The following is a 26,022-nucleotide window of genomic DNA, read 5'->3' on the forward strand; positions in this document are numbered from 1 at the left end:
TGACATCTAGCAAGCCTTCATGATAAGAACTCAATAAGTAGTAGCTACTTAATTACTATGGACAGTTTTAATTAATAAAATTGAGTTTCTTTCAAAATAGCCTGTAGCTCAGACACTGAATGAGGTTTTTAACACATTCTTATAAGAAAAATCCATTCATATGGCTCCTGTCAAATTCCACCCTGCTAACTTTATAATAATTAAAGTTTCTTATTGATCCCTGTTTGAAAGGCCTCCTTCACAAATCCTTTTGTGTATCAGAAAGGCACTCTAAACTCAATGTTACCAAATCTGAACTCATAATCTTTACCCTAAAACCTAGTCCTCTTGTAGTGATTGGCGCCACCATCTACCTACACAAACCAGACACCAAGAATGCACCTCACACCCAACACATCTTACAGATTTTATCCCCTGTCTCTCAATCTGCCCACTTCTCTCCATTGCCACTTTAGCTCCTGACTACAAGTTACACTCTCTCTTGCTTGGACCTCCTAAGAGATGTCCCAAGATTCTAGACCCCTCCTGATGCCTGCGTTGTACCTAGAATGATTTTTTTAGATACAGAAATGTGATTATATGTGACTACCTTATATAATACTTATATTATATGTGACTACCTTACAGGGGTCTCCTACATGATTCCCTTAGAAACCTAAACAGCTTCTCAATGCTCTTAGGGTAAAAACTAAAATTTTTTTTATACTAACAATGAATATTGCCCTGACCACTGACTACTCCTGGGAACCCTATCTTGCTTGGCCCCTGCTCTCCAGGTCAGCCACTCTGGCATCCTTTCAAGTCCCTCATGTTCTCCATTCTTCCTCCCACCGTAGAGTCATCTCTGAGGTCTCTGCTTCTCAATCACCTGTGCTGACTCCTCTTCAATCAACGTCCAAAAAATTGGACTGGCCCCTATCTCATTCCCAGGCTCCAATTTTCTCCTATACCTGTACTCTTGATCAGGGATATCCTCCACTTCCAGGATGACTCCCTCACATTTTCTCTCTGAGCCTTCAGTTATGTATCTAATTGCCTTGTTGATATCTCCACTGGGTGTCGGCAACTTAGCATTGTCCCTTCTACCCTGCCACCTTCTACCCTGACAAACCTGTTCCTCTGTCTGTCTTCTCATCTCAGTACATGTTTCCACCATCCACCAATCAAAAAACCTGAAGCATTCCCCTCACCTCAACATTCAATTCACTGGCATGTCCAGGCAGGCCATCTCCTCTCCATCCCTGCTGCCTCCATAGCCATAGCCACCATGATTTTGGGCCTCAACTAGCCTCCTAACTGATACCTCAGCTTCTGCTCTTGTCTCCACAAACCATCATCTATATAGCAGCCAGAGTGGTTTTCAAAACAATAATCAGATTCCATCAATTCCTCTGTGTAAAACCCTTCTGTGATTGTCCCTTTGACCTATATCTAAACAAAGTCCCATGTGACTTGGCATCATTACCAGGTACTAAGTCCCTTTGACTTATACCTAAATAAGGTCCCATGTGACTTGGCATCTGTAATGTCACACAATTTCCCCTCTGCTCACTCTGCTCCAGCCATAATGACCTCCTTCCCGTCCCCCACCCTGCCAAAGGCCACCTCAGGGACAATCCTGGATGAGCCTCCTTCACTGAGTGCTCTTGCCCATTCTCATCAAACAGCTAGATGCCTCTTACCTGTCAGAACTCAGCTCAAATTTCCCATCTCCTGAGAGATGTTCCCTGTCCATTCAATTTAAAGGGAACCCCTCACACCCTCCAGCTACTTTTGATCTTATCTCATTTATTTCTCTATTAGCACATTTTATAATCTGCAACTGCATTGTTCATATTTTTATATTTGCTTTTTTATTATCTATCTCTCTCCACTAAGATGGAAACTCTCAAAGGACAGCAATCTTTTAAAATTTGCCCCTGCGTCTCCAGTGCTTACAATCCCTGGTACATAGTAAGTACTCCTCAGATATTTGCTCTTTTTTGAATGGTTGAATGCCATTTGCTCTGGCTAGGGTGCTCTTCCCACACATACTCTGCCCTCACTTTGTTTAAAGCCCGCTTATCTTTCAGTTCCAACCTCTGAAATCATTCTTCAGGGAAGCCTGCTCTAACCTCTATCACTGCCTCAAGGTCCCATATCCATATGTTTTCAGAATCCTATATAGCCCTTCTTCATAGCATTTATCACGTACGTAACATTACATTTAGTTTATATTTACCTGACTAACATCTGAGGGCAGAGACCATGTTGCTTTTTACCTGTTATTGTATCTCCAAACCATAGTTCAATGTTTGTCATATGGTGATAATTCACAAAAATCATGTTAAATAAATAAATGATGTTAAAATAAGTACAAAAGTAATATCTACTCGATGAAGAGAAAAGCACACCAAAACAGTAGCTACCAAGTGGGATCCTTGCTCTGGTGCATGTCCTTCCAGACATTTCTCTATCCACATATGTGCATTCATAAATATTATTTTATTTTATTTTGTTTACAAAACTAGGCTAATGTATACATATTATTTCCTGCCTGGCTGTCTAGATCTCCTCCCCTTTGTCAACTTGGAATTCACTCTTTTTCACCTTTGCCAACTAAAAATTTTTAAATGGTATTTAATTATTGTTTTAATTAATATGTGTTTTAATTCTAGTAAGGAGCATTTTTCCATATGTTTTAGTCAGATGTACGTCTTCTTTTGGGGCTCGTGTATTCAAAATCCTTATCGATTATTCTTCCGGTGTGTTCATATTTTTTTCTTTTTATTCCTAAAAGTTCTTTACATAGTAAAAAATATAGCCCTCCATCTATACCATATATATTGCAAACATTTTCTAGTTTATCGTTTGCCTTTACATTTTGTAATTGATATGCTGAAATATAGATTTTTTTAATGATTTTTTTTTATGTAACAAGTCTGTTATTTCTTGCTGATATGGTTGTTGTATTTCTTGCTATGATCAGACAAGTCTTCCCCAGTTTAACATTACATCATATTTACTTAAATTTTCTTCAAATAATTTTACAGTTTTGCTTTTTTACATTTAATTTTTTTAATCCATCTACAATTTATTTTAAAGTAAAGCATAAAGTGAGAATCTAATTTTATATTTTCCAAAGCATAGCTCAATTATTCCAGAACAAGTTTTCAACTAAATTGAAATGCTAATTCATTCAAATTCCAAGTAATAATACATACCTGGGTCCATTACTAAGCATTCTCTTTTGTTCTGGTGCCAATAATAATAACAATGTAATTATTCACATTAAAACTATATATATTTTAAATAACTGGCAATATTTGGCTATCTTCAAGTGTTTATTGTTCCAAAAGACTTAGAATTAATGAGTCAGATTCCAAATGCATACATTTGGCTTGTGGTTAAAAGTTGCATTATATTTGACATCTTTAAAATACTGAGCCATTCCAATTATGTTATGTATCACCATTTATTCTAATCTCCTTTTATGCCTCTTACTAGAATTTTATAGTTTTGCTTTTATAGCTCCTGTAATTTTTCTTGTCTATTTCTAGATATTTTAAATTAAAATTTTAAGTAAGATTCTACATTATAATTTAAAACTTTATTGCTCAATATTAAAAAGCTATTGATTTGTGCATTTATTGAATGCAACTGATAGTTTTTCAGATGATTCTCTAGCTTTCTAAGACAAAATGTATATAATCTACAAAAAATTGATAATTTGGATTCCTTTCAATAGTTACAACTAACGCATTTCTTTTTCTTGACTTAGAACATTGGTTAAAACTTTAATAACAATATTTAATGACTGTTGTCATACATAGTAATTTTTAATGTTACTTTTTCCATAAAATACAAAGTTGCTTGTTTGAGAGAGATTTTTTAATTATTTAAAAGCAGTGATTCTCAACTAAGGGCTAAACTACCCTACTAAGTAACATTGATTTAAAGAAAGTATCCTTGTAGTCTTAATTTACTGTTTATGCCAAGAATGCACACTGAATTTCATTAAACATATTTCGGTTTTGTACCAAATTGATCATTCTCTTAATCTTTCTATTGTTTAGATAAATTATATTAATGGATTATTTCATTTCAATCCATCCTTTTGCTTGAATAAGTCACAATCAATCATCGTTTTTTTCTTCTAATAAATTACTGGATTTTGTTTGTTGCTGTTTTATTTAGGATTTTTGCATTTTGCTTATACTTGGATGTTGCCTCTGTTTTCTTTTTTTGAGTTATCTTTAGCAGCTGTTTTAAAAATTCTTTTGTACTTGCTTTCTAGAATTAACTGGAAGGCGTCACATATTTTCCTACGCTATGAAATAGATTATACAGCATAAAAAGCATCTGATATTTGAATGATTGAAAGAGCATGCCATAAATTTATTTGAGCCAAATGTATTCTTGGGGATAAATCTTTGATAACTTCATGTCTTTCATTATTATTTGGTCTTTCAGTTTTATTCTTCTTTAGCCAATTATGATGATTTATATTTCTATATATAATTTATTTTTTAAATTTCAAAATGTCACTATATAGATATACACTTTTCTATATTACAATTTTAATCTTTTTTGGTATCTGTTATATTTTGAATTTTCATTTCTGATTTTATATACTGTTTTCTTTGCATGATTAAAGTTAATAGAGATTAAACCAGTTATCTCTAAAAAGAATTCAAATCTACTAATTTCCCACTTTCTAATTCACCAGTTTCTGCCTTTATCTTGCACCAGTTGATTTCATTAGACTTAGTGATTATTTTGTTTTTGGTTTCTCATATTGAAAGCTTGGCTTTCTTATTGTTGTGCTGTCTTATCCAACAATGAAAGCATTTAATGTGATGGCCTGTTTGGCATGTCTCATGCAATACTCTCATTGTTATTTCCCAAGTATTCTATTGATAAAGTTTTGATCTCCCCTTTGATACAAAAATTATTTAGGAGAGGGTTTACTTTTTCTTTTCTCTCATCTTTCAAGAGATTAATATTGTTGGTTAAGATGTTTTAGTCTCTACATTTATTTTAGTGTGATCACATTCTATATCATTTGTCTATGAAAATTTATTAAGATTTTTATTATATTATATTCTCTACATATAGAATATATAGAATATTATATACTATATTATTTTATTATATTATATCCTGGGGTGAAGATATATATATATATACACACACAAATTAAATTCCCTTTATTATATTATTCATATTTTCTTTATCATTTTTAACCTAATTTATAAAAACACAGATTTAAGTAAATGTCTTTCATTATTATTTTTATTTCTATCTATTTCCCCTTCTATTTCTTAGAGATGTACTTTATATATTTCTATATTATATTACCTGGATGAGATGTACTTTATATATATCTATATTATGTTGCCTGGTGTAAAATTTTCCTGACTATTCGCGTCTTAGTAAAGGTTGAAGTCTTTATTAATATAAAATGCATTTATTTGACAAATTTTATACATTTATTGTGTTTTTTATTTTTCTTGTGAATAATCTTGAGGTCCTTGCTTTCACTTTGTTGATATTTTGATGATTTATTTCATATAATATTTAATTTTAATTTTTTTCTTAATTGGTTTTAAGTTTTCTTCTGGTGAAAAAATTAGATTACATTTTATTACCCAAGTTTTTCTATATAGGGTCATTTTTAACAAGCATATTTTATTTTTATAAATAGTTGATTTATTCTCACTATTTTACTTCTGTTGTGTTTTTATGCCTTTTTGTTGTTTTTGTTCTCTTACTATTTCATTTCCGTCTTTTTTTGCATTTTACTATGTGTTCTATGGTTTCTTTCATTCTTCTTTTCCTCTGGTGATTTGGAAACTATATATCCCATTTTAACTTCTGCTAGAATTTACTCACGTTTACATAGTTACTTCCTAGGGCACTCTTATGTCTCATCTCCAGTTTCCTACGGCCATAGTCCCAGATTTTAAACCTAGATTTTTATCTGAGAATTACGGCCCACAATGGTTAGTTTATATGTCCACTTGGCTAGTCTCTAGTACCCAGTTATTCAATCAAACGCGAATGTAGGTGTTTCTGGGAAGGTATTTTGTAAATATGATTAACAGCTACAATCAGTTGACTTTAAGTAAAGAAGATTACCCTCAATAATGTGGGTGGAACGCATCAATGAGTTGGAAGGCGTTAAAAGAAAAATTTGAGGTTCCCCCAAAGAAGAAATTCTGCATCCAGACTGAAACATCAGATCCCGCTCCAGGCTTTGCAGCCTGCTGGCCTGCCCTACAGATTTTGAACTTACCAGCCCTCTTAAGCATGTAGGCCAATTTCTTGAACTATATCTCTCTATATACTATATACATTAATGCATACTGTTTATATAATACACGATATATATATAAAATTAGTATGATATATACATATATATATACACACATAACCTACTGGTTATATATTTTTTATATAAATAAAACTTTGATTAATACACTAACTTTTCAAACTTTATGTGATTTCTTTTACAAGAACAATTAGAATTTGTCTTATTTTAATAACCATATTTACAGTATTATATTTAACTTATCTCAGTGTTTACCTTTAATATATATATACTTTATATACTTTAATATTATTCTTGAATTTTATTCTTATTCTTCAATTTTAGATTCAGTTTAATCTCTTCATTAGGTTTTTGCATTTTTTTTAGTTTTTACAATGCGAAAGATATCTTTTGTTTGCTTTCACATGTGAGTGGCATCTTAGTAGGATGTCCGATTCTTTGGTCATAATCTTTCTTTCCCTAAACGTTTATGGATTTTGCACCACCATCTTCCTGTATTTAACTGTACAGAGAATTCTGAGGTTAGCAAGCTTTATGCCCCTTTCTGTTTTTCTCTTGCTTTTTTCACTCTGTTTTTTCTTGTTGTGAGGAAATGTAGCACTCATTATTCTTGATATTAATCTGTTCAAATTAAATGTAACTACCCTCTGTTTGCAATATGTATTTCAATTATAGTTTTTGTTATTCTTTCTGTTGTGGTTATTCTGGGATCTTCTTAAAAAGAGTGATTACCTATATGTACTTTCTATATTTCGTTCTCTATTTCTAACATTTTCTCTTTTACTATTTTTATCTCCTAATCTTGTCTTCTGCATTCAGAGAGATTCTATCAGTTTGTTTTTCATGTTACTATTCACTTTGAGGCCATAGTGATTACATTCTTAACTGCCTCCAATGTATTATTAATTGTTATTGTGTCTTAAATTCCATAAAATTTTTCATATGCTTCATCTCTTTCCTATCTTATTTCTATCTCTTAACCAGCTACCATTTCAACTCAGACTATTGTGGTCTCACCTCATACTTCATTTATCTCATAGAATTCAGGTTTTAAGATTTATTAACAACAGTAAACAAGTATTATCTAAAATTCACTCCTTAAATAAACCATATTCCTCCCCTGCCTTTCACTTGTTTTTGTTCTCCTTCTACTAAGTTACAGAGATTTCTAAAATCTCTTTTAGTCCCTTATTTTTCCATTTGTTCATCCTTCAATTATGATTCTTAATCTATAATTTAATTTCATATCATAATAAAACTTCAAGGAGAAGGAAATGAAACTAAAAAGTACATCCCTCACTTACTCTCATTCCTTACCTCTCATTGCCTGAGGCAATGTCAGCCCCAAGATGTGTCCAGGATTTCTTAGGATAAGCACTGTGAAGCTGAACTTTCCCATAAACCCCTGAAAACAAAAGGAGCAAAGTTAGATAGGAAAATCCTTCAGAGGAATTAAGGCCACATACGTAAAACTCATTAGAGAGGTTATGCAAAATATCTGATAAAGAAACCATATGTGAACATGTCCACCTTGTAAGAAAAAGAATATTTAAGTGCTCTGTTTTCAGAATGTAAATATCTCACGTAGCTATGAAACTCATTTTCTCAAAAGCTATAGAGAAATGAATGCTACCCCACATGCAGTAATCCAAAAGCTGGAAATAGACCACTCTAATGGCTAACTAGTTTGATTTCTACCATTAAGTGACTCCAAACCATTTGCACTTCTATTGGAAGTTAACTGGTTTTAATGTTTTATGCTATACACTGGATTTTCCAAGGTAAGGGTAATTTTACTTCCTGAGGAAAGAGATTGGGTGCTATTGGCTTTGTTTTCGGTGGTTGGACCTTATGTTATGTTGTTTTACAGATATCAAAGGATAGATCTTCAGCTCCTTTGTTTCAAAATATAATTTATTTCAGACTCACAAATTAAAGTCTTACCAGGGATGTGCTTGATGCACTCCAGTCTCTTTCCTTCAGGTCTTTCCTCTTACATGTTTTACTGCCATTTAAAATCTCATATTCCAACATTCCAAAAATGTTTTGAGCGTGAGCCCAAATAGTTACAAAATTAGGATTACGCACTCCTAATGCTTTACATTTATTTATGTTTAGATAAGATAAACACACACATATATGAATATATTCATATATGTTTGAATAGAAGTTCTAATATTTTCTTCCTGCATCCAAACAGATTGTCTGCCTATTCTAGATTGGTGCACTCCATTCTGTTGTACATCACTAATCTTGAAATCTAGAGACTTCACAGTTTTTAGCAGAAAAATGTATAAATGAAATAAACAAACACCAGTAAGTCACAAATGATATGCCTCGTGAATATAACATGCCATTGTGAACTAAAACAATCTCATTTAATTATAACCTAACCAACTGTTTATATCAACATCCATAATTTTTTCCATACTCTAATTCAGAAAAAAAGTCAGAAGATAATAAAACTAAAATCAAGAATAATGAAAATATGATCTCAAATGTAAATAATGAAAAATACTCTCACTTTCAGGACATATCCTGGAATAAATATTTTATAATAATAGTAATATATATATGCATATATAAAAGTTTCATGAGATATCATCATCATTATCATAAGAAAAGTTCCATCTTTTTCACTATTGGCTAAGTAAGCCAGGCAGGCGAGAAACATGAAGTAATTTAGAGAAACTTCCAACAACAAAAATTTTAACAAAAACCAGTTTATTTCCTTAAATTTCAATTATCCAGAAAATTCAATTGACCAGAAAAGCAGATTTCTTGATCATTCCCAATCATCAATGGTTTACCGTAAAATGATGCCATTTTTTAGTTCTTCCAAGGAGATTATAATACTTAGATTAAAATATGCCATTTACTTATGATATCACAAAATTTTAAGCATGCAATGAAATAAATATTTTCTTTCCTATTCAATTTAGTATCAGAAAAAAATACCAAAACACTAGTTTGGCCATATGGCTGGAGTCGTAGATCAGGACAAGCATCCTTATACGCTCCTAACACAAAATTTAATCCAATGCGGCCCTCCATGGAACAGAGTAGACGCCACAGGCCAAAAGAGATTCAGTGTTCCTGTTATGATCCACCCAGTTTTCCAACTTGAAAAAGTTTAAAAATTCTTGAATTTCATATTCTTAAAAACATGAAACAAATAGCGTGTATGAAAGATCCTTTGGAAACAATAAAGCACTCTTAAAGGATTATATGGCAACTCTTGTACATTATGGAACCAAGTTACCAAACTTCAGACTATCCGAAACATGATTGTTTCCACTTTACTGAGTCACTGAGATCTTATAAAATCAGTAATGCCAGACAGAGAAAGTGAGAAAATCCTAGAAATCTGATAAACAGCCTCTTAGATCTATCCTTTAAAACTGAGTTGTTGAGCGGCTCTTCCATCATGGTTGTACAAGGCCAGTCCCAGTTCTGTGCTCTTATGTGGACCAATTATACTATAGGATTTGGTACTGTGGCAATATCAAATGATGACACTGTCAACAGCAAACATTCCTTAGTAATCTATAGCTCCATCAGTTTAAAAAATATATCAATAACACACATTATTTACAGTTGATAACATAGTCTTATTCCAGACTTTGGTGTCTGACCAAATTTGGAATTAAACCTAGGTTCTGACACTATAAAGCTGTGCTGCCTTCTGCATATTTCTCATCATCTCTGAGGCTTAGTTTTTACCTCCATAAAATGGACCTTACTTACAGGAGAGGTGGTAAGAGAGATAATGAATATAAATTACCTAGAAGAGTGCCTGGAATTTAGTAGACGATCTATGAGTGGTACTTCTCTATGAGACTCACAAACACACACACATTTCATTTTTAATAAAAGCTATTTTAATAAAAGATATTAATAAAAGATATTTTCTTTTATTAAAAGAGTATAAAATACACTCTTACCAATTGTTCCTGGATCAATATGAATTCCATCAAAACGGTCACAAAAGACTCCTTCTGAGGCTCTAAGGAGAATCAGAAGCTTTTGTTCTTTTTCTAAGGGATTTTCTAAAGTACCTGTCCACAAAGAAAAGTATATCATTTAAATTAATTTGAAATTAAAAGAGCGAGGGGGATATTGGGAATTAATTGTGGAAGTGCAAAGTAGATGCTATGAAGTAAACTATATACGAAGAGCCATTGGTCACATAGATGAAACAGAAAAAGGGGAGAAAATAAGAGACCATAAACTCTGAAGGAGATTAAATTATTATTCAGCAAATATTCACTCTTTTTTCTTCACTAGGGCAGAGTAAACTTTCCTGACCTACGAATATTTAGCCTGGTCATATGACTTGTTTTGGCCAATGAAATTTGGGTACGAGTGATAGTAACGTCAGTTCCAAGTTGATGCTTTTAAGTTGCCTGGCAAATTTTCACAGAAATGATGTCTTCTGCCATGAAAGGCAAATTCCGTAAATAGCCTCTAGTGCCTGAATGAAGAGACACACATAGCAGATCTGAATCAAACACACAAGCTGGAAGCAACTCCAACCAAGTCTAGCACATTTGCTGTTGTAAGCCACTGAGATTTGGGGATTATTTGTTACCCACCATTTTTACAGCAAAACCTGGTTGATACATTGGCTGGATCATGTCTGGATCCACTGACTGGATCCCCAAATTTCCCTACATGCATTTTAGCATTTAGTTCTCAAAACGAACCTGAGAAGTAAGTATGATTCTCATTTCAATTTCAAATATTTATACATAACAAGTCTTAGAGGTTAAAGGACTTGTCCGAATTTATCCAACTAGTAAATAACAGAGTCTGAATTTGAATGATGATCGTTTATGCTAAGGGTTTTATTGAGCAAGTAATGGGTTATCTTCTAAGCGTAAATTCTTTAGCAGCCCAAAGACCCAATCCATTCAGGCTGTGATAGGCAGACAGTAGTTGGGAATTACTTCTGACCCTGTTGTGAGGATGTCAGCAGCAGAGTTTGGTCCCTTTTACAGTGTGAGAATTATTTAGAGAATTTGCTGAAGTAGTGTTAGTGAATATGGACTTAATGAAGGTTATTTTCTTCAGAAAGTACATCTTAAAGTACAGACAATATTATAAGGAATCAGGTTTTCAAAAGTGACTGGTGAAAAGATAGTCTCCAAACTCTATACCGGATCAAACAGGTTCACAAAAAACATCTGCTATCAAATGAGACTTTCCAGTTTAGAAATCCCTGAAAATATAACCAAAAATGAGGTTTTCAAATACAGTATGAAGTAAATGGTAAACTTACAATTGCCTGGTTGTCACTTTGCTTAAGTGACCTTTCAGGGGGCGTCAAATCACTCTCCCAGTTGACACATCATGCATACCTGCTTAGCCGAAAGGCTCCATGTGAGTTCGCAGCTTGCCACACACCTATCTTCATAGTCTAGCCTTCACAGCCATTAGTCTAGAAGGGACTGCTAAAAGTAAGACTCGGAGAGGCAAGTAGATCTGCCTAGAGTCACACAGTACGTCAATGGGAAGGCAAAGATTAGACCCCACTGCGTGTGTGTGCCCAATGAGGTGCTGAGGTACGCTGCTGCTCTGCGTAGTCAATGCCAGTCCTCAGCTGAGCCACTAATGGATCATCTTAGCCAAAACAAAGATGTGCTAGAGCAGAAAGAAGGGAAGGAGGAGAAGAGGAGAATGTTAAGAAAATACGTGTGGTGTCGCTCTTATCTTGTGGTTATGAGTCTGTCCAGTAAGCTGTTTTCCAACTGTGATTTCATTTATTTCACAGAGGGTAGCTTAGATTCTTGAGGAACAAAATGGCCTAGCACTAAACAGATACCAGAGAGAAAAAAGTAGGACAGTTTCTGCCCTAGAGAAATGTATGCAGAGTCCCACAAAAAGAGTTCAGCGTTCCTCTAAAATCAGAGATGAAATCAATTATGCAACCCGAATGGCAGCACATGTGCAGCTTTCGTAGAAAGTCTGGGCAAAATTAGTCAGCCTGCCGTGATCTTCTGGTATCTGAAATGACCAGAGTTTGGATTCTTTTCTGCGGTGTGGGGGAAGGGAAAGACGGAGGATAGGGACTGAGTAGAGAGAAGGCGAGGGTGACCGAAGAGACGGAAATATGCGCTATTTCCACATTAAAATTCTGTGTATCTTGAATTCGTAAAAGCTGGTGAATGGAAAGCCCTAAAGCCTGGCTCCCCATTTTATTCTCCAGTCTAGCAATCAAAGAAAGGTGAAGAGCTCTCACCAGCTTGGGCTTTGTCCCCAAATGACAGCAGCCACCTCGGAGAACGCTCTCAGAATAGAGCTGTTCCTCTCTGGCTCTCCCTTTTAAAGCTTATCCAAGCTGCTCTAAACTGTGGCAAAAGACATTTTCAACCTGGATGAATTTTGATGCCTATGATGGAGGGAAAATCACTGTCGTTGTGCTGCAAAGACACGCCAGGTATTTTTGCGTACATGATTTCATTCAGTTCTCACAACCTGATGGTGGATACTGTTGAGGTTCTCATGGGGAAACTGAGACAAAGAGAGGTTAACTAACTTGTCAGAAATTACACAGCCAATAAGAGGTGAAACTGGGTTTAGCACTTAATAAGTGATTTAATTATGACTTAATAAGTACCATCCTAGGACCCGTGGACATAGAGGAATAGGAAAGAAGGAAAGGGAAGTGGCTGTTACCCATATGATGGTGGGCAGTGGAGGGCAAACAGAATGTGTTCCAGATGCTAAAGTCACCTGGGGAGGTGGAAGAAAAATAAGTTCTGGTATAAGAAAGGTAACCTTTATAATGATTACAGGAATATGGTACAAATGGATTCCATGAACTTCAAAGATAAGAAAAAAAGAAAAGGACCTTATATTATTTTATTAACTAAACCTCTTTGATGGAATCAAGCATAAACCTAGTTTACACTTAAGCCCGCTCTCTCAACATGACTCCCCACACCTTGGAACTGAGCCAACCCACGCTGAATTACTTACCATTCCCTCTACTCTCTCTCATCTGTGCACAGGAGATTCCTCAGGCTTTTATATCTCTCACCTTTGTCCTAACTCCTAATCATCCCTCGAAGCTTGTCGAAGCTTGGTTCCACTGTCATTTACTTCTAAAAGCCTTCTAGGATCTTGAACTAATGTCCTCTTTTTTGCATAAAATGCTCGTGCCCCTTGCTGCCATAATTCTCCTTCAAGGAACTTGTCCTAAAGAAATAGTGTGGAATCTGGACAAAGATTAATGCCCAAAGTTCTTCGCTGTAGTGTTATCTACTTAAAATAGCAAACATTTGAAAATGCTTCAAAATAGCAAACAATCAGAAACATCTTTGTCCGCTTAGAACCCCTTTCTTTTTCCCCAGTTTCCTTGACCTGCTCAATAGCTGAGCCACCTAAGTCCCTAAAGAAACGCAAATCCAGCTCAGACGCCACCTCTTCTGGCATTCTTCCTTGTGCCCCAAGTCTGGGTTGAGCAGTGCTCTGTGGGCCATCACAGTAGACCACGTTTCAGTGGTATACTCAGTACTTATAGAACAGTTCTGTGCCTTTTGCCTGACCGCTTCCTTCTCTCAGCAGCAGGCTAATTGAGAGAGGGAGCTCTGCACCACCAGCAGAGTTCATTTATATTTTACCCCAGAAATGATGAACTAGGTAATTTTAACCAATCCTCTTTCAGAAAACAATTCGAAATAAAGAGGAATACTCGACAGTAAAAAAGACTCCTTTCACCAATATTATAATAATTTTAAGCATGTATGTGCCTAACGTCACAGGTTCAGAATAAATAAAGCAGAAATTGACAGAATTATAAGGAAAACTAGATATACCTATAATAACAGAGGCAAATTAAATAGAACTGCTTTTAGAATAAACAAAAAATAGTAAGGATAGAGTAGTTTTGAATAATACAATGAGCCACCTTGACATAGTAGGGATAGATAGAAAACTAGACCCGCAAAGAAAGCATATTCTTCTCAAGCACATACAAGACACTGACAAACATTGACATATAATGATTCTAAAGCACGTTTAACAAACTTAAAAGGATTGGAATCATATAGCGTATGCATGCTGATCATAGTCCAATCAAAATGTATAATTCATATTGGAAAATGTTTATAAAGTGAATTGCATTAAAATAAAGACTTTCCAATTATCTAGAGATACCATTAAAAGAGTGAAAAAGCAAGCCACAGAGTGGGCAAAGATATTTGCAATATATATAACCAACAATAGGTACTCTCCAAAATATATGAATGACTTTAATAAATCAATATAAAAGCTAAATCAATATAACAGATAATCCATCATAAAAAGGGGCTAGAGAACTGGTACTTCACAAAACAGGATATCAAATAGACAATAAAAATCTCAAAAGTGCTCAATCACGCTAAAAATTAGGGAAACACAAATTAAAACAATAATGAGATCCCACTAGATATTCATTAGAATGAGTTTATAACGTTTGAGCTGTGTATTTTTTATTTTATAAACTTTTTTGTACATGTGTGTCATACTTCACAATAAATCAAAATTTATTAACTGATTGTTATGCTTCACGGACACTCATTAATAAGTATTTATTGATCAAAAAAATGGAAACTGACAAAATTATATTCGTCTTTCTGCTTCTCCATGCCATTAAGTTTTTTTTACAGCTTTACTGAGGTATTATCGATACATAAAAAATGGCATATAGTCAAGGTATACTGACCAAAATTTTAGACATGTCTCCCTGACCAACTTTTTTTCAGGTCCTAAATCCAAAGCAACAAATTGTATTTTTAAATGATTTGTATTTCTGTCCAAGCTAACTTCGAAATTCCATAAATGTCATGATTGCACATGAAAGACAGGCTGAGAAATTATCCTCCAAAATCAACTTTTCACATTTTCTTCTATCCTCGGATGTAGGTTACATGTTGATGACTTTGGAAGTTGAGCTTCTAATTGGAGCATAACTATTTTTCTCACGTCTTGCTGTAGCTATTTTCCTCAGAGAAGAGACTCAGAACATTCTTACTATCAGACCCAAAGTGGCAAATAGTGCTGAACCAATTAAATTGTGAAGCATATTTTATTCTGAATTAGCTTTTAATTCCCAGTGCATATTTAACCCACTTTTCCCTAAAACACCCCTCCCCAATAGAATCAATCCTACGTGAAAAGAAAAAAAGAGGAGGATGGAAGGGCATTCAGCTCAATGAAATAAGAATTGGTTAGAGGAATAACCAGTAGGCATTATCAAATGATAATCTTTAACCCCTCAGAGAGTAATTTTATTCAGACTGACAAATTTTTACCATCAACGAGGCCTCTTAGTTTATCAACAATTGACAGAATATTAAAATAAAAGTTAATACATATTTCTTTAATTCACATACTCGCAAAATGTATAAAAATCCTTAAAACTTCATAAATAAGGTTGAGTTGATTCACTTCTGTAAGCCTCTGTGTCTGCAGCTATGGAATAGGCACAATAATAGCATCCACTTTTTGCGAGGGTTAAATGATTTAGTGCATGTTAATGACATGTGGCTCAGTGTCTGCATATAATACATGCTTTTAAAAATGTTGGCTTTGGGGCCAGCCTTGGTGGGCTACTGGTTAAGTTCAGCACGTTCTGCTTCAGTGGCCAGGGTTCAGTTCCCAGGTGCAGACCTACACCACTCATCTGTCAGTGGCCATGCTGTGGTGGCAGCTCACATACAAAAAAAGGAAGATCGGCAGTGGAAGTTAGCTTAGGGTTAATCATCCTCAGCAAAAAAAAAAAAAAAGTTGGCTCTTAGTAACAATAATAGTAAAAAATAGTAGTAGTAACAATGGAGAAATGAAACATTTCAAAATTAACATTTAAATTTGGAAATTTAAAAAAATAAGGTAAGCTCTTTGTAGAAAGTAATGTCCTATTCCTAAAGTGCTTTAAACTAGACATTTCAAAGACAAAAATATTAGGTGATCAATTATTTGAATGTCCAGCCCAAGGAATTTCAAGGGATACAATTAAATTCCTCTCAAACTCAAGAGTTTTCTCTTGAAAGTTTATCTTGTGAGTTTGAAAACTTACAAGAGTTCTCTCACTAAGAAAACAAATTACTCATTCATTCACTTATTCACCTATTTGCTTAAAATTATTTAGTTTTTCCATGCAAAAATAATTCACTAAATAATATGTTATTTTATTATATAATTAGCTATTTAATAATTTTAAAATAATTAATAAATTTCTAAGGAATTTTATGTTACTGTCATAGAAGTTCAAGAGTCCAAAATATAGTTTAAGAAACACTGATTTGGAAAATATTAAATTAAAGGAAAGATGATTACTGTAAATTTGTTTAGCAGAGACTAACTAACAGCCCAATAAGACAGAAGAATCATTTCTTGTATCAGTGTTTTGCTTGAAACACATACATATATTCAAGTATAATGTGATGTTTACCTGTTGGAAAACTAACATGCACCTGGAAATAAACAGATATTTCTATGTTTAATCTCATTTTGAAATATGTATTATTTAACCGTGGGCTACCAGACACTCACAGAAATTGAGTTCAGTGTTTCCAGAACCTGTAAAGAACAAAGCTTTTATGCTTTAGCCCTTATAGTTAAATAAGTGCAATATTTAAAAGTCACATCCCTTTGATGTCACCTTTTTATTTTATCAGTTAACTAGTAGTTTGATTAGAGAACTGTCAGTGTAAACAGAACCTTATTTGTTGACTGATGATCCATATTAGCTAATTTATAAATCATCAATTTTGCAGATATCTATGTACACTTGTACTCATACTTACACATTATATGTGTGATTATTTGTATTATTTTCTAATCATAGTTAAACTTGAAAGAGGATATATATATATATACACACGCATATATATTTTTTTACTTAATATATGATTTGTAAACAAACATCATCACAAGATTCTCTCTGCCTACTCAATGAGTCCGACTCTGGGTATTGTGGCTTTAGGCTGGAGGATATGTTTTAATCTACACTTTCCTCTGGTTTGTCTCCTTCTTATTACTTAATCATCCAATGAGCCTTACAGAACTGTCAGTTTGGAAGGCAATAAACTGTGTATGGATTTTTCTTCTTTAGGGTTGAGAAAGTCCCAATCATGGAAGCAATGAAAGAAACTTCCATACACCTAGTACTTCATTTCCTGACAATCAAAGTCATGTGCTAATGATGACCTTAGGCTCCTGGCTACAAATGTGAGCCAGAGCTGACAAATACTCATCACTGGCTCTGCAAAACAATATGTGACAAGTTTTAGGATAAAAACTCAGTTCCTAGCATAATTACTGAGGGACTAGGCAATGTATCATGTGACCTGGTTGTGACAGGTCAAAGGAACAAGGAACTGCTGAGTCCTCAGGGACATTAATATGTCGGGTATGTCGTTGATTACTTGAGGATCAAGGAGGGTTCTATTAAGTTTTAAAGACACAAATTTATTGCTACTAGTTATCCTTCTGTGAAATCCTCCTACAAGCTACGCAAGAAAATTCTCCATTTGTGATTTTAAAAATATAAGATTTTACCACTCCTTATTGAGTTGAACGTTTGGATCAACAGCATGTTAACGTCAGTGATATCTAAGATAACAAGGAACACATTAAAACATAGGAATATGTCATCTAAGAAGGGACACAGAGGAAAGGGATGACTTCAGACAGCTATTCATGGGCAAAGAAATCCAAACATTTTAAAACAATCAACAACCAATGTTTATTGAACAGGCTTTGAGTCAGGCATTTTAACAGTTTTCCTCTCCTAGACAGAGTAAAAATTGAAAATGCTTTGGATTTGTACAAGACCACCAACTTTTTCAATGTATCTTATCCTTTTCACACAGGGGGAAAACACCGTAGTCATTTATACATTAACAGTACAATTCCTTCCTCACAGATGTTGACATTTAAGTATAGGGAGACTGAATGTGTTACAAGAAAAAGGGAGTGAGCTGAAAGACAGTCTTAGAGGTGTCCGTTCATTTGTGTATACACTAATCAGTCACACAGCAGACTATCAGAAGTCTACTATGCCCTAGGCAATAGGGTCACCACAGGTTCTAAAGAAGTCTATCATCTAATATAGAGAAGATCTTCATGAAAACACATCTTTTCATAACAATAGAATGGATGCCATAATGGTGATATGAATGAATAGAATGCATCAGAAGAAAAGATACACTGAAACCTACTGAATGGAGACAGGAAAAGCTCATAGTGAAGGTAGACCTGGCAAAGGGTTGAAGGATGAGTATTTAAAGTAACAAAAATAGCCTCTAATCCTGGTCTTCCTCTTTACCAGCTATGAGACTTTGGAACAAATCAATAACCTCTCTGGATCTCAGTTCCCTTAACCACACAGTGAGACAGATGATTCACCCAATCCCTGAGGTCCGTGATATCACAGTTACAAGTCTACTATTGGAGAATTTTCCAGAAATTATATAATAAGTTGCTAAACTAGAATTATAATCCAGGTCTCCGGAATTTCCATGTTTATGAAAGTTCTAAATGAATTTTTGTCTTGTTAAAGTCATGCTCATGAGGTTATCCAAAAGTAAAAATTTTCAGCATAATTCGGACTCATTTGTGTTCTTTAATGCTTTAGAAAGAAACACGGCATAACTTAAAATCCAGCCTACATCATGAAACTCATGTCTGTTGTTCCTGTCATATCCTCCAGTTAGTCTGCCTGGCTTTCTGTCTCACAACTATGTAAAGCACATTCCTGCTTCTGCCTCGGACTTTTGCACTAGCTCTTCCTTCTGTCTGACAGCCTGTTGTCTTTGCAAGTTTAGCTCTCTCTTGTCTCTGTGGTCTTAGGTCACATTGACTCTTCAGAAAGGTTTTTGCTCACTACCTAATCTATGGTGCCAAGATGCAACCTGGACCTCTCTTTAGCTCATTCTCCTATTTAGCTTCCTTCCGAGCATGCGCTGCCATCTAAAATTATCTTCCCCATTTGTTTTACTGTTTCATTGTCTGTTTCCCTCAACAAAAGAATGCAAGCAGGAATCTTATCTGTCTTGCTCACTGCTGAAGACTTAAGTCCCAGGAAGAATGCTTGGCACTGAGTTGGCATTCAATGAGGGAGAAAGCGAGGGAAGGAGGGCAAAAAGGAACAGAGAGAGGAACACATCTATAAACGAAACTTTGGAAAATCACTATAACAAAGGAATTATTTTCACCTTAATATCAACTTATTTGCTCCATTTCATCATCCAAAAGAAAGTCCATGAAAGCATATAAAGATGTGATGACATCACTCCACATGGACAACGATTCATTTTCAAGCATGAGATTTAATACATTCAATTTTACTTAACATTATATTAAAGCCAAAAAATGAAGTTGGTAAAGAATGGATAAATGGTATTGAATTCATTAAAAGTTATCATCCCTCAAGCAATAAATTTTGAATTTTTTCTTTGTTCCACATGCAAAGTAACATTTGTGTCAAAGCTATATTTGACCACGATTATACAAAACACAAAAAGCCGGCATAAGACGGCCAACCTCCTTTGCTGTTTTCTCTGTTCTCTCTGCTGTATCTCACACTACTGACCACTCCCTCTTTTTTGTAAATTCCTCCTTTTGTTTCAGGATATCATTTTCTTATCATTTCATTTTCCTTCTACCTATGTAGCTGTTTCTTTTCCATTCTCCTTCCTGAGCTCAGCTTCCTGTAACACCCTTAAAAGAATGGTTCTCTCCAAAATTTCAGCTCTGGTCATTTTTCCTTCTCTATCCCACACCTTTGGTCTCGCATTTGGGCTGATGAATCCCAAATACATATATTTAACACAATCTCTTGTGCTTTTTCATAAACCTACTTGCCGTCTACACGTTCCCACATGCACAGTCCGCTGAAATCTAAACTTGAGGTGTGTGATTCTGCACACTCAACAAATCACTGTAAGGACTTATTATGTACCTGACCCTGTTCAAGCACTTTAAAAAATATTAACTCATTTAATTTTCATAAAACGCTATGAAATAAGCACTATTATTATTCTCATTTTGGAGGTAAGGAAACTGAGGCAGAGATGGCTCATGTAATTTACCCAGAGTCACTCAACTAACAAGTGGTAGAAAGGAGATTTCATCCTGGCACCACCGTCAACCCAGATCTCCCAACCTGAAATCTAGGATGTGTCCTAAACAACTCGTTCTCACCTCACATCGAAGTTGCCACTAGGTTCTAGTGCGCTGTTTCACCTCCTTAATGTTTCCCTAACTCATTCTTTCTCGTTAACTCTAGTGCCCTGGTGTAGTCCTTTACAGTCTCTTTCCCGAAAACCTCAGCAGCCTTCTGACTTTTCACTGCGCCCCTTCTAATACATCCCCACATTGGCAGGAGTCGTATTTTTAAGACCAAATCTAATCATGTCACTTCCCCACTTAAAACTATCCAGTGACTACCCACTGCCTTCATAACAAAATGCAAACTCCTTAGCTTAATGTATAAGGCCAAGGAGCTTCATCTGCCACTGCCATTCCATACAAATCCTGCAGTGCGGACATCCCCATTTCCTACAACTTCCAGAAGGCATAATGCTTGTCCACTAATATGTTCCTTTTCAGATCTCTTCCTTTATCTTTAAACCCCTCTAGGTTGGAAGAGGTGACTCTTCCCTTATTTTTTAACTTATTTGTCTCCACTATTTGAGTGAGACATCTCTTGAAAGCTAGGTTCCCGACTTCTGTTTCCATACATCCAGCTTCTCTCATGGTGCTTGGCACATGTAGGCATTAGCAAACATATGACGAATGGACACACAAGTGAAATACTGTAAGCTTATCTTAAATGTTTTATCAGACTACTGAGACAACCATTGAACAAAGAAGGAAATTGAGTTTGGCATTTGTGATGCAGCTGTAGGCCTCTAAGCAAAGCTTTGATCTTAAACTTTCCTTCTAATTCTAGCATTATGATTCTACTCTACTGAAAGTCAATTGATACCTTTTGCCAGCACCAGTTGCCTTAAAAGCAGGACCACCAAGAAATGTAATTCCACAACGTTGGGACTTGGATCAAATGGCATCAGATAGCAGACATACTCTGGCAGTGCTCTGTGCCAATGTCCACATCCATTAAGTTTGATTACTAACTAGTCTTATTATCTATTTCATGTTGGGATTTCTTTAGGGTGTGGTAGAATTTGACAGATGGGTTGAAAGTCTTCCTTCAGGCATAATACACATAGAATTGGGCAGATGGGTTCCAGTAATCAACCTTTAAGCCTGGAACACACAGACAAAGTGGGAAGAAAAGAATACACCATTGTTTGGTAATAGGTAAAAATATAGTTGAGAATAGACAAATCTAAAAATAAGATTTAAAATGTATAGATCAAAACTGGAAAGTGGCATAGCGTCACTTCCCTTCGGAGGTACAGATTTTCAGGCGACAAGTTTAGCAATAACCTCAGAAACCTAAAAACAGCTTATGAAAAAAGACCAATCCTAGCAATAGCAGATGTCAACCTGAAATAAGTTTTCTAGTAACAAGAGCAAGGCTCAGTTTTATTTAATATTTCTATCAGTTTACTGGTTGAGGATTTTACAGAATATTAAACAAATCGACAAATGATATTAATCTTGGAGAAAAAAATCAGAATCCAAAAGGATTTCTCCAGTGTGTAAAGATGAACTGAAATAATAAAATGAAGAGATAAGTAAAAAAGTATTTCACTTAGATCCCCCTAAAACTCAAGAGAAAACAAAATAATCTCTATATAAGTGTACAATGTAGAGATATGTGTTTGAGGAAGCACATATAAAAAGAGTAAGAATTAGAGTTGACAATATAGTTGGCAGGACCAACAGCATGACATGGCTGGACAAAGAAGTTAGTTCAATCTTTGGCTGTATTAATAGAAGAATTGTATCTGTTATGACAGCTGGAAGCTGACTGTGCTGGAGAGCTTCCACTGACACCTCCACTTGCAAGCTCTGTCCTTCCCTACCCTGCTCAGTGCCCCAGGGTGCTGCTGACCTTCACGGACTACATCAATGAGTTCTCCTTTACTCAGAGTTCCAGTTGGGTTTGGCCAAATGGCATCGTGAGCAGGAGACAACAGAGGAGAGTAAGAACAGGATATTTATTCCCACAGGTCCCTCCAGGTACTGGGTGAGTCCCAGCCATACAAGAGGTCATGCCACTGTCTGGCAACCATCTCCACACATCACAATCCCTTCATCTCTGATTCCAGTAAGGACTTCCTTATCTTGCTCCTTGGGGGCGAGGGGTTGTACGCGCGCTGTGCTGTTACTAGCCCTGGAGTATGCCCCATGCCATTTGGACTGTTGTAAATGGTTCCTTCGTTAAAATCTCCTCCAATTGTCCAATTCAGTATGACATTTATTTCCTCCAGGCACCCCGGCAGATAAATCAACATTTATTAAACACCTACTATTTGCCCAGCATGTAGTAGGAGCTGTTACATTTATTGGTTTCAACATCCCTCTGAAGAAGGTTCTATTGTTGCCATACACCTTACAGATGAAGAAATGGAGGTGTCCAGAGGCTGACTTGCTTACAGTCAAACAGCAAGTAGGTGACCAAGCTGGATCTGATCCCAGGCACCTGACATGGAGCCCATGCTGGTGACTGCTATACCCATTTCACTCTGCTCAGAATAAGTCAGGGCCCACCCGGGAATAGTTCTTTCCCCCGGCTTCAAACTTTCAGAGGCATGAAACAAAACAGAGATGCGTTTAGAGGCAAGGCTAGGAAAAGTGACGGGATCTCATAACTCTTAGAAATGTGGAGGGAATGTAAATTTGTAAAAACCTTTCTGGGAAGCAATTTGACAATATGTATCAATGACCTCAAAACATGCGTTTATCCTTACGCCCATCAATTCCTCTTATAAAAGTCTATCCTAAGGAAACAATCAGGGATACGAATAATAATTGAAGTGCTGAAATGTCTGTTGCAGAGTAAGTCACAAGGACAAAATCTGAAATAATCTAGATGTGCAACAATAGAAAAATGGTTAAATAAATTATTATATATGTAGGCACACATATACATACACACATATGTACTCATATATATTATGGAATACTAAAGCAATTAAAATTGTTTCTTTGAAATATAATGAGTTGAGGAAATTCTCACACTGTTAATATAGGACCCAAAAGATTATCAAACTGTACATCCTACATTTAAAGTGAGTGTGTATATGCGTGTAAGTGTAGTAAAAAAAATGATTTTAAGACAAAATACAAAATATTAACTGCAGTTAGCTTTACATTTGGGAATATGAGTGACTACTTCATTTTTCCTGTGCAAGTTTCTGTTTTTCTTTATTTTCCAGTTTTTTTAGAATAGACTGAAAAATGAAAATTATTTTAAAACATCAATAACTATGATTAAAATGATATAACTATATAAACATAACAATAACTATGATGAAAATAGCTATGATTTAACTGTGGTTAAAATAATAGGAACTGCATAACCTAAAAAAGAGAAGGTTCAGGAAACTGTGAATGAGGGGCTGTCACAGGGAAGCGGGTTGACCCTCGTCCTGTGTGGATCAAATGGAAGAACCTGAACCCACAGAAACTGGAGGAAGAGAGACTTTGACTTAATAGAAGGAAAAGAATTCTAACGAGAATTTTTAAAGCAGGAACAGGTTGTCTCAAATTTTTCTGTCACTAGAAGTACTCAAGAAAAGCCTTGACCATAATTTTTCAGGAATTTTCTCACAGTGATTTAAGCTTTGGACAGCTATTTAGGCCTAGAATTCTCTCCCAGCAGAGATTCTAAACTTTGAATGATACTGAACAACAATATGTAAATATTTCCTCACCATCAGAGATTTATTTCTTTGGGATAAGGTATTATTGCTCCTGGGAATTCTCTTTTAATCTCCTTTTTGGGGTCAAAATGGAAAGCCTTACTAAGTCCAAAAGTAGTTCGTTTGGGGGCAGGAGATATGTTTCTTTTCATCATTGTACACTTATTGCCTACAGCAGTTCCAAGTACACGGTCCACCTATAACAACTCATGTCTTCTGTTTAAGTAAGACAATGTACCAGACTCGTTAACACACGACTCCAGATCCACTCCCTGCTGCCTGCCCCTCAGCCTCAGCAACACGCCTCACTTCCCAGCTGGAGAAGCCCCATCTCCAGGCACGCCTTGAGTCTCTGGCCCCTCCACCAGCTGCCCAGGGAGGCACGAAACATAACAAAGAAAGACACAGGAGTTAATGAGTTTCTCCTTCACTCTTCTTCTCCCTGCACTCTAGCTGCCCTGTGATCATCTGCCCCAGTAAAGCATTAACACTTAAACTCTGCTTTCAGGAGTGTGTTCCCCAACGATCTGCAGTAAGATAGCAATTGAAATTATGTTGTGGTTTAGTTGATGAAAGGCTCACAAATCCATCCTATGAGATCTTCTGAAAGAGGGAGACACAGGTAAATTCTCATCAAAGAACTAGAGGGAGAATTGATCCGTAGCTTAGAGGAGGCAAAAAGAGCCCTGAAATGAGGAACAGCATGAGGACCCTGCAGCCAGAAAGACAGCTTGATGACCGTGGGTGGATATAGAGAATGACCAACAAAAGCTACCTCTGTCTGCATCTAAAGCTTGCCGAGGACAAGCTTTACTAGTAAACTCACTCCCTGCCTTAGCCCTCCCCAAACTCCAGTAAGCAACCTGCTGGATGATACCATCATTTCCCAAGGCCTTTCTCACAGTTTGATTCTCATCATGCTCCTAATCTTTATGCCCTTTACTCACCAACTTTCAGCTCGCCGCCTGCAATGACCATGCACGCCACACTCAGAATGTTGCTTCTGTCCACAGGGAATTCTAAAGTCCCCATCACATAGAGGCCTTTGAGGAATGGAAGATCTGTATCCACAAGGACAGTCCTGTCTGCAGAAGAAAAAGAAATTGCTCAGACATGTAACCAAAACAAGAATCACCTTCTCTCCTCCAATGATTTACTCTGGGGTTCTCCAGGCAATTCAGGAGCTGCTTACGTTGCTACCCATGCCAGGACAGGTGCAGTAGTAGTTTGCCAAAGGCTGGGCCTTAATAAAGAGGCAGGGACAAAAAGGAAAGCATGATTAATAAATTCTGCCATTCTTTCACATACCAATGTTATGGCCAAAAGGCACTGTTTATGCCCCAAACAGCAACCCCAAATTTACTTTAGTGAAAACATGCAAGTGAGCTCCCCACCCTTTGTCCTTGTCCCTTCACTTTGGCTCTGGCTTCAGAGAGGTAGAGAACCACAGATATGACCTTGGTCTCTGAAGTTAGACTATTGGGATGTGAATCCCAGCTCTGCTCCTTACCAGCTGTGTAGACCAACAACTTTACCTCTCTGTGCCTCAGTTATATATTCTGTGAAATGCAAATGATAATGAAAATACCTGCTTCATTCACAGAGGTTTTGTGAGTGTTAAATAAGTTAATAGATCTAAAGTGCTTATACAGTATTAGTAAGCCATTCTCAGCTTCCCAATTCCCATGATGTAAAGCAAAGTATCTTAATAAATGCTGGATATTGTCATTATTTGTACTGTTGTCCATTAGCTTGGCATGCTTGTAGAGCTCATCAGACAACTTAAAACCATTATTCTTCATCTCCTCTTTCATAAAAGCAGTTTCCATACAACTTTAGAAGAAAGACTCATAGATTTTGTCTGCAAGTAACAATAGAGCCATA

General features: G+C 35.8%; 1 protein-coding gene across 4 annotated transcripts in view; it reads right to left on the reverse strand.

Annotated features, from left to right (window-relative positions):
* The window catches only part of PKHD1 (PKHD1 ciliary IPT domain containing fibrocystin/polyductin), a 414,787-nt gene that overhangs the window by 126,226 nt on the left and 262,539 nt on the right, over nt 1-26,022 (reverse strand). For all 4 annotated transcript variants that reach the window (XR_002802305.2, XM_014734488.3, XM_070244730.1 and 1 more), the window contains 3 exons: nt 25,086-25,223; nt 10,258-10,371; nt 7,631-7,718 (listed from right to left, as the gene is read on the reverse strand). Coding sequence is in view for 3 of the 4 variants with exons in the window: in XM_014734488.3 (XP_014589974.3) it covers nt 7,631-7,718; nt 10,258-10,371; nt 25,086-25,223 (340 nt within the window). In the remaining variant the exon portion in view is untranslated. The remainder of the gene's footprint in view (nt 1-7,630; nt 7,719-10,257; nt 10,372-25,085; nt 25,224-26,022) is intronic.

Source organism: Equus caballus, chromosome 20, assembly GCF_041296265.1.
Source record: "Equus caballus isolate H_3958 breed thoroughbred chromosome 20, TB-T2T, whole genome shotgun sequence".
Lineage (NCBI taxonomy): Eukaryota > Metazoa > Chordata > Mammalia > Perissodactyla > Equidae > Equus > Equus caballus.